Source organism: Eretmochelys imbricata, chromosome 11 (assembly GCF_965152235.1).
Source record: "Eretmochelys imbricata isolate rEreImb1 chromosome 11, rEreImb1.hap1, whole genome shotgun sequence".
Lineage (NCBI taxonomy): Eukaryota > Metazoa > Chordata > Testudines > Cheloniidae > Eretmochelys > Eretmochelys imbricata.
In genome coordinates this window covers 64,031,361-64,044,109 of record NC_135582.1, presented here as the reverse complement: position 1 = coordinate 64,044,109, position 12,749 = coordinate 64,031,361, and the positions used below count along the sequence as shown (strand labels likewise).

General features: G+C 42.5%; 1 protein-coding gene across 3 annotated transcripts in view; it reads right to left on the bottom strand.

Moving 5' to 3' along the window:
• Window positions 1-571: 571 nt before the first annotated feature.
• PIKFYVE (phosphoinositide kinase, FYVE-type zinc finger containing) overlaps window positions 572-12,749 on the bottom strand; it is a 99,425-nt gene continuing 87,247 nt past the window's right edge. For all 3 annotated transcript variants that reach the window (XM_077829826.1, XM_077829828.1, XM_077829827.1), the window contains 4 exons: window positions 12,471-12,599; window positions 10,808-11,069; window positions 5,584-5,658; window positions 572-4,627 (listed from right to left, as the gene is read on the bottom strand). In XM_077829826.1, the coding sequence (XP_077685952.1) occupies window positions 4,512-4,627; window positions 5,584-5,658; window positions 10,808-11,069; window positions 12,471-12,599 (582 nt within the window). In that variant the 3' untranslated portion in view covers window positions 572-4,511. The remainder of the gene's footprint in view (window positions 4,628-5,583; window positions 5,659-10,807; window positions 11,070-12,470; window positions 12,600-12,749) is intronic.

The following is a 12,749-nucleotide window of genomic DNA, read 5'->3' as shown; positions in this document are numbered from 1 at the left end:
CCAGATTATCAAGCCCATTCACTCCAATGGGAGTGCTCACATGTGAAAGGGCCACACACAACCTTGCTCTAATTTAGATGTTAAAACTACTGTGCTCACTCAAAATTAAACTCATTGAGCAAGCAGCCTGCTGTCATTATTTTCCTCCCCTTTCACCAAGAGGGAACATGAAAACTTTTTACCTCTTAAGGTATGTCAACACTGCAGCTGGGAGGTGTGATTACAGCACATGTAGACAGACCCCAGCTAGTTTTGACTGGATCAAATCTAGTTCAAGAGCAGTGAAGCCTGGATAGTACATATGGCAGCCGCTCAAGTAGGTACTCGGGGTCCTTGGTGGGCCCCCATGTTGCATTTACATCTCCAAACTGCAGGGCAGACATACCCCGAGATTAGGGATTAACCCAATTATTGGCGGGGGCGTGGGGGGGGGGGGAGAGTTTTTCAGCCATCTTGCCTAAATTATGCCAATGCCTCTGTGCACACATAACGTTTACTGGCTATAATTTGATGAGATTCTTGTCAAATGCATATAAAGAATGTAAAGAGTAGTAAGTATATTTCAATTACTTTATTGGGACTGCTATCTACATACAGTTCAGTTTTCCAAGTAGTCAAGGCAGTTACTTTTAAATAGCTTAACATGTCAATCATATAAAACACAGCTGGAACCAAGGTACAATAGAAATATATACATATTATGGTACATTGAGTGCTTCTGAATGTGGTTAGTCTCATCTCTGGTAATTAAGGGTCTCATTCTGCTATGCTTTTAGACACATTGAGAAGCATCTTACTATGCACGTAGCACCATTGGTCTCATATGGGGCTACTTATATAGCAAGGTAATACTCCTTGTGAATAAGGGTGGCAGAATCCAGCCCCAGGCAATTAAAAGAAGTTGTGCTATACAGATACTGTAACACAAAAATGAGTGGTCACTTCTTGAATTAGACAAGATTAACACATTTGCCTGAACGCCTAGATTTATACAACAGCTAATGCAGCCTCTGAGAAAGTACTGCTTCATGATTACAGTTGTAGTTGATGATTTACTCTATGTACATACACCCGTGTTACAGAACTAAGAGAAACCATTGCACTAAACAGAGCCATAATACTGCGAGAGTTACATTCCCCTGCACTGATACTTCAGGGACCCTGATGGGGCTCAGCTACAGTCAGACACCAGCATCTCACCAGCCCAGTTTCAGCCCTGACAGGAGGGGTTTTCAGATGTGAAATGCTGTCTTTTGTGCACACAAATACTGCTTGTTGCTTTCCTTTAGAGGAACTCAGTTTTGTAGCAGGTGAAATGCTAGGATCGTTCTTATCCTAATAGAGATCACCTGTAAGGAGCTGCCAATTCCATTCCTGTCGCTGACACTTCCTTCCTGCTGCACACTATATAGCTAGGTGTATATAACTTGAACTTTGCCCCATTTGAATAAGATCATCAAGTACTTCAAATCTGCAAAACATAGTTCATATCGGTGCCCCTTTATTTTCCAAGGCCAGCACTATATGTTATCAGCCTCGGTCAGACCAGGACAAGTAATTTACTGGCTGAGTGCTACCACTAATGTCACGGGAGAGATCCTGAGCCGATGTCAATTGGCATAACTCCACTGACTTCAGAAAAAACTATGCCAGTTTGTACCTGCGGAGGATCTGGCCCGGAATTCAAGGGACATTTTCAGGTTTCAAATAGTACTACTGCAAATCAGCTGCCCAAAGTACACACTTTTTAAAAAAGTCAGTTCTACATCGGTCTCTTTTTGTGCAGTGCTGAAGGTCTCAGTCTGTGGATCCCAATACTGCAGAGTACTGACCCTATGTTACATCAGAACCATAGTTAGCAGAGATACTAATAATCAGCAGCTTAAGTAGAGGCATAGGCAAAAACCATACATCACTCTACAGAGTAACTATTCTTTGTATCAGAATGAGGATGCTGTGGAGTGTAAGGACTATAGCAGAGAGCAGAAACCTGAATGTTACCCATGTTCAGATTTGGTCTGTTACTCTGTTAACAAAAGTGAGAAAATCCACTTGATAGTGTCAATTGGGCGCTCAGCGTGGGTAAGAGAAGAGTGTATAAATTAGCTTTACTGCGTGAGTTGGAGAAGAGCGAAATAAAAGGTGAAACTTGTAATATAGACTTGGGGCAGCCATACAAGTCAGTATCATGGGCTCTTTATTTTGGGGAAGATGTGTAATAATGCTTCCTCCTAGAGCTAGAAAAACCTACATACAATAGGAATGAAAACATGGCTGAGTTGCATTCTTTAGTTAAAAGCAGTAATTCCATGATACTTGGTAAGTCACTTGACCTTGTATAAAGCTAACTTAATTGTCAAACTGGGCAAAAAGCACAACCCCACTGAAAGCCAGCTATATCCAGGTAAGCATGATGTAAGTTAGAACACTAGAGGTAAGAAATTGCATGAATATGCAACAGCTGCACCTCAGACATCAGTGTTTGACTCACTGGATTTATGGGATTCCGATGTAGGGAGACATGCAGTATTGTTGCTTTCAGCCATCCTTGGAGTGCACTGTAACTGCAAACTAGTTCAGATGACTAGCGGATCCAGAAACATGAACAACCAAGCTGTACAAAGGGAATGGGACTTCTCCAGCTTAAACCCAAGTTAGACTCCTCTCCTTCCTCTTTCTACAGTAGGGTCGACCAAATATAAGAATCTAACGGAGTTTTTTGCTTGACAGGACAAGAACGCTACAGCAGCGTCACTTCACAGTAGCTTAGCACCAAGCTGCATTTTTATAGGAACAACCTGGATCAGGTGACCACTGCTGAAATTGCTTTATCCACCCTCTCTAACCCCTATGCTTGGGTAGATGAATTACCATTATCCTAGAAAGAGAAACGTTGGGTGGAGGGAAATGCACAGCTGAGACTCAGTTACTGCAGTGAACCTAGTATCAGTGACAGCAGATGATGGTCCTGAATACGTGTGCCGTCTCCAATGCCACGTTTAATTTTAGCTGTTGCCTATGTCCTACAAAGTAAGTTCCAAGGATAATGGAACCTGCCTCTAACATACATACAATACCCTCATTTTTACTGGCCTTTATTGTATTGAAGCTAAAATAAGTAAACTCTTGTCACGTCTACAAAAAAAACAAGTAAAATGAATAAAAATGAAAAGTGCTTATTTTCAAGTTGTGGCAATCCACAGACCCCCGCACATCATACTAAACACACCCACTAATTCAGTTTCCACAGAGCACCAAAAAAACTGAACATTCATTTCAATGCTGCAGAAGCAAATATTGTTTAGAAGGGTTTTCAATCTGGTTTATATGTATTAAATGTCACTGAGGTCTGGATGTGGAATCTTGTCTTAAGAATGTAAGAAAAATATTGTGCTGGCAAGACTTTTTACTCTGAAGGAATGTGATAGTCAAAGTTGTATGGGAACAAAATGAAATGATTGGAATTTATCTTCAAAGGACATTAGTATCATTAAAAAGGAAGCTACCACTAAGGCAGCATGATTCATAATGCAAGACAAGGCAGTGTTGCACAGAAGTCCCTCTTGAAAGGGATAAGAGAGATCTGTAGTTTAATAAGTTTGCTTCTGGGGCTTTGGGAATGTCTGGTTTATGTTCCTATTGTTTTCAGTTTTTGCAGTGTTCGACTGCTCCATTTCTGTGTGAGGCTGCTGAAAACTAAATTATGACATGCAGGGCAAATTGCACTTTACTGCAATGAACTTAGCTGCATAAAAGATCAGTACAAATAAAAGGACAATGTAATCGTCATAGCTGGCTAAAACACACACAAATATTGTTTACAGAAGCCTGTAAGAACAGAACTTGTAAAGTGCATAACAGGACAAGTTATTCACTCTGATTCTTACAAGGTCTGCTTCAGACCACTGCAGCAATAATGAATGTTGTGGATATGGATTGACTTAGATTTTCCATGAACAGGGTGCTTATTTCAAAGCTTTCTATGTCCCTTGCACGATCACACTAGACACTGATGCAAATCACACTCATCAACTCTATAAATTCAAATTCACATTAGCCACCATACAAGTTGTGTAATACTTGCAGAGCTCACCTACTTCTCCACAAAGTGATCCATCATAAACCGGCCAGCACCTGGTTTCAGTGCTCTGATATGTGGGACAGTGTACAAAAATCTGTATTGGATACGGTCATCTTTCTTGTGGCTGAGCTAATAAATCACCCCATTCTCAGTCTTCTTGAGTAATAGGTTCCAATTCTGATCCCTACAACAGCTTGTATCTGCCAGCCTTATCTGTAATCCTCATGTCAGAAACTGAAGTGCAGGTAAGATGCAGATTTTACACTTCAGATGCATGTGGCCTGTGCAGACAGACGCAGGTTTGCAATCCTTTTGCCTACTGCTGAGGAGCTGGAATGGCAATATAAAGTCCAGGGTGTGTGTGTCCTCTTCTATCAGGGAATTTTTTCATTCACTGTGCTTCCCCGCCCATCACAACATGTGCTTTAGCTCAGCAGTTCAGACCCAACCCTGTCCAATGATCCGGCACCATCAAGAAATACTTGTCCATTGCTTCACAAAATCTGCTCCGGTACAGTTCTGGAGAGACCACAGTTGGCATTTTACCTAGTGTTTAAAAGACAATAATGCCACAGTTTGAGATGGACCAGAGATCACACAGGAAAAATCAGGTTTGTATTACCGTAGTGCCTAGAGCCTGTAACTGAGATTGGGGCTCCATAGCACAGAATGGTGCACACACACAGCGCAAGAGTCTCTCAGAAAACAAGACAAAGGAAGCAGTAGACCCACTTTACAGATGGGCTCTGAGGCAGAAGTGAAGTGACTTGTCCAACACAGGCAGGGCAGAGCTGAGAACTGAACACAGACTCCAGCGTCCCAGTCAAGTGCCTCAGCCACAAGACAATTCTTCCTCTTGAGCTGCTGACAGCTCATTTGTAAGCATTTCCCTTTTGAGCTCCCCACAACTGGCACAGTGCAAATGATACTAGAAAGTCATATGGTCAAGCACTTGTTCTGTGGGGAACTTTGACATCACAGTGAGTAGCTTGAGCTACTTCAGCATGGTTTGGGAAGGCAGTGGTTATAAAGAGACTGTGATATCCCAGAGGAAGGGACACAGGCAAAGGAGAGGAATCAGATCTTCTGAGCACACAAGGTGCAGGGAGTTTTCACAGAAGAGATTTCATTCCCCAAAACCAAGAAATCAGGCATTTCTGAATCTGCTTTTAAAAGATTAGTTACCCCTGCAAATAAACCAACAATACAGAGATACCGTTACTCTAAGACAGTAGAGCAGCAAGAGACGTAGGTGACCCTGCCCTACAAAAAGTAATATGCCAATTAACAGTACCACCCATGCAGCTGCATTATGAGAACACAAGACTCTTACACTGTGCACAGCCTTGGGAATAAGGGAGAAGAGCTGAAACAATAAATTTGTACGAGAGAAAGTGTGGTGGGGGTGCAGGGGGGAGAAAACAGCACTGCCTGAAGTCTGTCAATAGCAGTGCTGATAGAGTGGGTTATCAGAATTAATACTGGGTGTGTCTTGGACTCACCTTGTCCTCCCAGGATGCCCGTTGACTTCACCACCATTTCAAGCTTTTTGTCCCAGGTAAAGGTGCGAATGTAATCTGTTACAGGTACAGAAAGATGTGTGTCAGGAAGTTCATATTCCAAATACAGATATTCCTGGGTAATTAGAAACACATTTCCTGGTATATAGCAAAGAAACTCAAGCTGCAAGCATTTGTTGCCAACGTAACAATTTCCCATTCTTAGCCAGCTGTCTCTCTCACTGGCAGGGGAAATCGCTCAGTAGCAATGAGAACACACCAGCTCTTCACTATATTCACAAAGATATTGCTCAGATAGCCTTGCCTTGACTCACACTAGTGAGCATTCCAAGCACCTAGTTATGAACTTTCCTTCATCCAGCTGACCCCAACCCTACATGTGCAAGGAGTCGCCCCACATTGGTCCTACAGTTCATAAGGTGGTTGATGATCAAGGGTGCCCTGCGGTGGCTTAAGATCTAGCAACCTCATTCATTTTAAGCTAGTATTATTCCCCTTTATTAAAGTCTCTTTTTGCCCACAAACAGCAGCTGGGAATGCCAGAAGTGACCCTTTCCTTTATGGAAAGAAGGGCTGGGAATGCCAGAAGTGACCCTGAACAAAAGGAAAAGAGGACAGCATAGCTTGGGCAGGAAAGTCCCAAGGTTGCTTCTAAACCTCTCTCCTTGGCACGTGAACTAAAAAGTCAATACAGCTTCTCAGGCTTATGAGAAAAACATCATCATTTTTAAAAAATTCTTCATTGGGTGATCCTGTTTCTCTTACTGCTCTCCCACACATTGTGTAGAGTCCCTGGAAGCAACATCAGTTAGTCTTTATCCTAGCACTTATTCACTGCAGTTGCCCAGCCTTATATTCAAGGCTTGTTATTGTTTGTGGACGGTGTTATTTTTAAGTGAATGTTGTTGCTTTCACCAAGACCTGCCGATTACAGATTCTTCATCACTGCACATCAAATATTTTCCAATATTTACTGAAATCCCTTCAATAGCCCACACATTGTGGCGAGTTATGCACAAGCAGGGTAGCATAAGAGTATTTACTGAACAAAATGCAAACAACGATGGCATCAGCCCTGTGTAGAGCAATTCAAATGGCAATGACCCCAGGCATAAATTCGCCTCTTTTTATTTAACACATCAAAACAGAACAAAGTGGGAACACTGACACAGCCTGTTTTTGGATAAAAGTGGCATCTTTGTAAGCACAAAGAATAGAACGCAAGAGGATAAAAAAATATTCCCATCGGTTCTTCAGGGAATACTGAATGATTTTTCTCTTCTCAACTCAATCCAGCAATACTCAAGGCATGTTTCCCTGAGCAATTCAGGTTAAAAATCAGAAGTGATTTCCAAAATATTTTTTTAATATAATATTAGAGAGAGTGTGTGTATATATGTAAATAGATGAACTACAACCAACTTTCACTTGAAAACTTAAAAGCACAGTCTGTATAAATGGACATTGGTAAGCAAAAGAATAAATAATACAATCTAAAGCTTTGCATTAAGACCAGACTTAGTTCTGTAGATCTTTAATCTGAATGTACTCAGAGTCACCTTAGTATGACAGGTACCAGCGGAAGTGATGGAGAAATAGCGTGGCATGTAGTCTGAGAGATCCATATGCTTACTTCTCTGATATGATTATTCTATTATCATCATCCAGCAGAGGCAAATAAGCCTTCCATAATGCCTACAATTTTGTACTATCACCATCTGTTTCAGGGTACATGCTAGAACACCCAATCATCTGATGTAAAATGCTACCCAAATAACTAACAAATGCAGGTAGTGGTTATTCATAGGAAAATAACAGAGCCTGCGGTTAGCAGACAAGAGAAATAGACGAAATGCCCATTTTTCCACTAAGTTTGCTTACAGTGCTCTTGGTACCATAGAGGCAGCTCATCCTATGAAGAAATTCACTACTTAGAAAGTTGGCTGACCCTGCTTAAGCGACTGTGGGAATGAAAATGCAAAATAGTGAAATATTCATCAGCGCTTTTAGTTTAGAGGGAGAGCTACAATTTCATGCTTCAGGGTAGCAGCCGTGTTAGTCTGTATTCGCAAAAAGAAAAGGAGTATTTATAGCACCTTAGAGACTAACCAATTTATTTGAGCATAAGCTTTCGTGAGCTACAGCTCACTTCATCGGATGCATTCAGTGGAAAATACAGTGAGGAGATTTATATACACACAGAACATGAAAAAATGGGTGTTATCATACACACTGTAAGGAGAGTGATCACTTAAGATAAGCTATTACCAGCAGGAGAGCCCGGGGGAGAAAACCTTTTGTAGTGATAATCAAGGTGGGCCATTTCCAGCAGTTAACAGGAACGTCCGAGGAGCTGTGGGTGGTGGGGGAAATAACCTACTCCAGGACAGGCCCAACAAAGATAACAACAGAACGCCACTAGCCATCACCTTCAGCCCCCAACTAAAACCTCTCCAGCGCATCATCAAGGATCTACAACCTATCCTGAAGGATGACCCATCACTCTCACAAATCTTGGGAGACAGGCCAGTCCTTGCTTACAGACAGCCCCCAACCTGAAGCAAATACTCACCAGCAACCGCACACCACACAACAGAACCACTAACCCAGGAACCTATGCTTGCAACAAAGCCCGTTGCCACATATCTATTCAGGGGACACCATCACAGGGCCTAATCACATCAGCCACACTATCAGAGGCTCGTTCACCTGCACATCTACCAATGTGATATATGCCATCATGTGCCAGCAGTGCCCCTCTGCCATGTACATTGGTCAAACTGGACAGTCTCTACGTAAAAAAATAAATGGACACAAATCAGACATCAAGAATTATAACATTCATAAACCAGTTGGAGAACACTTCAATCTCTCTGGTCACTCGATTTCTGACCTAAAGATAGCAATATTACAACAGAAAGACTTCAAAAACAGACTCTAAGGAGAGACTGCTGAATTGGAATTAATTTGCAAACTGGATACAATTAACTTAGGCTTGAATAGAGACTGGGAGTGGATGTGTCATTACACAAAGTAAAACCATTTCCCCATGTTTGCTGTTTTCATTATATAGTAACTCCTTGCTTAACGCTGTAGTTATGTTCCTGAAAAATGCTACTTTAAGTGAAACGATGTTAAGCAAATCCAATTTCCCCATAAAAATTAATATGGGGGGTGCGGTTTCCAGCGAAGTTATATACACACATATATACAATATTACTTTTAAACAAACAATTTAATACCGTACACAGCAATGACAATTGTGAAGCTGGCTGAGATAGTGGAGTCAGAGGGGGGGATATGCTGCTAAATGATGAACTAGCACTCGGCTGAGCCCTCAAGGGTTAACACACTGTCCTTAATGTAGCCTCACACTCTACAAGGCAGCACAAATGGAGGGAGAAGACACACCGTGTGAGTGTGTGTGAGAGAGAGAGAGAGATGGACACGCATTGCCCCTTTAAGTGCGCTGACCCCACTCTAAGTACACTGCTTTTTTAAGTAGATCGGCAAGTTGAGACAGCAGCTGCTGCCAGCAAGCTCTCTCATCCTGAGCCCTGTCGTGTTCCCGCCCCCCTGCACCGCTCTGTGGAGATGTGGGTACAGGAGCATGGGGCAGGAGTGGGGGGAGGGGGACACCCTGACATTAGCACCGCTCTTCTTCCCGCCCCCGCCCCCCCCCGGGGAACGGCAAGCAGGAGGCTCCAAGGAGCAGCTCCAAGGCAGATGGCAGGAGCAGCACATGGCAGTGGGGGGAGGGACAGCTGAACTGCCGGCAGTTGATAGCCTGCTGGGCGGCTGCCCCACAGGGAACTTAGGGGAATTGATAGGGGGGCTGCCGGTCCACCCTGGTTCCAAACCCCCACCAGCTAGCTCCAATGGGCTGCTCCTCCTGCAAGCAGTCGGCAAAGCAGGTGGCTTCCAAACAACATTATAAGGGAGCACTCCACAACTTTAAATGAGTATGTTCTCTAACTGATCAGCAACGTAACAACGCTAACCAGGACGACATTAAGTGAGGAGTTACTGTATAAATTAGGAAACATCCCAGTATTGGTAGGGTTTTTTCCCCCCTTTGCTCTCCCAAAACTGATAGGTTTGTGCAATTTCAAACTTTATTTAAAAACAAAACAAAAAAAACTTTTTGAAAGTAAAATTCCTTGACAACAGTTATGGAGACCAACTAGGCCATCTAAATCCTTCCCAGGCCAACGCAAGAGATTGCTCCCTCCATGACATTTACAGTTCTTTCAACTCTTAAACACTGAAAGCCATTCTGATAGCTCAATAGGAAGCACAGAGAATTCCCTAGCTCCAATCTTAAGAGACCTCAGTTTGAAAACGTCCTTTGGGATGAGTTGGCATCTTTATTTTGAAAACCTATTTTCCCCTCAGGGGTTTGAAATATGGAACAAATTTACTAAGGGATGTGGTGAATTCACCAGCCAAAAGTCTTTTATTCAAGATGGGCTGTCTAAGGAGTGTTCTAGTTCAACCGCAAGTTATTAGGTGTGCTACAGGAACAATTAGGTGAAATTCTACAGCCTGTACAATGCAGGAAGTCAGCCTAGATGACCACAAGGTCCCTTCTAGCCTTAAAAAAAAAAAAAATCAAATCAATCTATACAATATTTCTTGGCTCCTCTCTAAGTAAATTGACTTACATTGCCATTCAGCTTAGACAGGAAAGGCAGCATAAATAATCCACTCTCTATTTTAACATGGACTTGGACTCCAAGGCATGCACATTATATACCAACTTGACTTTCCTTTAAAATGACTGCAAAAAGTGCTCAGCATGCATGTGAGCGTTTGCACAGCTAGGGATACGAGCCAACAGGCAGGCCAGAAAGAAAGGAGTGAGAAATCCGTAAGCTTTCACAGTCAGCGTGATCTTACTTCAGCAAGGTGAAAGGCAAGTGCTCATGACATGTGCCTTTGTTGAGTTGGGTGGATCTAGTGAATGTTTGGATGGGGTCATTCATCCACCTAATTCTTCAAATATATTAGACACAGATATGGCTCTGACTCCAAGGGAGGCTTCAGAAAGGTTCACTGTGAACTGCCTCACCCCCAATACACAGCTTAATTCAAAGGAAGAAGCAGAAGTCATGAATAACCACAGATATGGTACTGTGGTGATGAGAAACACAGTCCATGAAGTTAAAGTTAAGTACTTGAAAGAGCAAGAGCAAAGGTTACATACCAATGATCCCAACCACCAGCTGATTGCTAGTATCGTCGCGGCCAACCAGCAGGGAATAGTCAATGATGAGGTGGCTGGAAAGAAAGTGGGAATCGCTGTGGATGGAAGCCCTCAGCACAGCCTTGCAGTGAGAGCGGATATACAGAGGGTTGTCCCGTACCATCTTCAAGAGATTTTCATCGAGCAGGACAACATCGCAACTTTCCTTCCCGGTGTCTGTTTTCACATTTCTGTTCCGCAGGGAGCCCTTCAGGTCAAACACCTGGCAGGGGAGGACAAGAGTACTTCATTTCATTGGAAGAAAATCTGTTTTACCCACTTTCCACTCTGTTAGAGAGACCAGTGTCTCAAAGACTCCAAACAGTTTTACTACAAGATCATGGAATGTCAAATATCTCACCCTCAAATCAATTACTCCCAAGTTGTGTATATGGGATTGAGTGGTAACTGATCAATGGACCTTGATGAAGATGTCAGCACACTGCTTACAGCTTTGATTATATGATGATTTGGACTTTAAAAGGTGACCTGATGTGATATTTTCTTCTAAAACTGCTGAATATAAAAGAAAGCTGATGCTGCCACTTTTTGGTGTTTGCATTCTGCCTACTGGGAACCCCACAGGTCAGTCGTAAGGAGAAGACATTCAGGAGAGAGTGAATCTTGCATGAAAACAGGCCATGGTGTGGCTGGGAAGGTAAGTGGATTAATTGTAGAATTGTATCCACTTGTGATTGCTGCAACCACAATACAAGACAGGCCACACAAACCTGTTGATCTGGCCTAGAAACCTGGTCCCTTCAGCTACCACACAGTTGTGCTCCACCAATCTAGCAAGAAGTTAAGCTCAAATATATAATGTCTCTGAGGCAGCAAGCCACCATAGGACAAGCAGATCACATATACATTAAAACCATTACAATTAGATACAGCAGACACTATAATATGCTTAAACCACCACCACATTTCTTCAAATAGTAATTTAGGCATAGGGTCAAGATTTAATCACCTGGAAAGGATAGAGAGTCAGCAATAAGCCTTTTTGAGCTAAAAAGATGAAGTCAAATTTTAAGGTGTGTGTGATTTTGGCTAATTTTCTTCTAACATTCAAAAAAATTCTTAGTCTCCAGTGTAAACCCTGCAGTTCAGGGCAAGCCACCGTGGATAGCCAGAGAGGCAAGGACAAATATAGGACATCTAATGGAAAAAAGGTTGTAATCTTAACTATGGCAACAGAAGCCATTCAAAGATGACACTTTACATAAAAGGCCTTGTCTACACTACAGGGGGATATCAATCTAAGTTATGCAACTTCAGCTACGTGAATAATGTAGCTGAAGTTGACGAACTGAGATCTACTTACCGCGGGGTCCACACTATGCGAGACACTCTCCCATCAACTCTTTTTGTGCTTCTCATTCAGGTGGAACACAGGAGTAGAGAGGAGAGAGATCTGTAGTCGATTTAGCGGGTCTTCACTAGACCCGCTAAATCGACCACTGATGCATCGATCACCACGTGTCACACCCCCGATAAGGGTAGATAAGGCCTGAGTCAACATCTTCAGGGTGAAGATGCCCCAGTAGTGTCAGCCCTGTTCCTACTCTTTGTGTTGGGAAAAGCACTGTGGAAGAGAAAGATGCATCACATACTTATTCCTCACCTGAGCCATTTTTCTGCCATAGAAAAGGTTTTCCATGACAAGCAGATCCAGCTTCTTCTCAGTGTTGTTCTGAGAGTTCTTGTATCCAATCCGATACACTCCAAGTATTTTGGCCAGTGCTGTTGGTTTCTGATCGAGAGAACAGAGGATAACATTCCAATAGTTATGGTAGAAAGCATTACTTTCCTGTGCGCCAGAACTTTCATTTTTCATCCCAATACATTTGATTTTGAAGCCTTGGTGAAATTTCTGCATTTTAAAAATTTAAAAAAAAAAAAC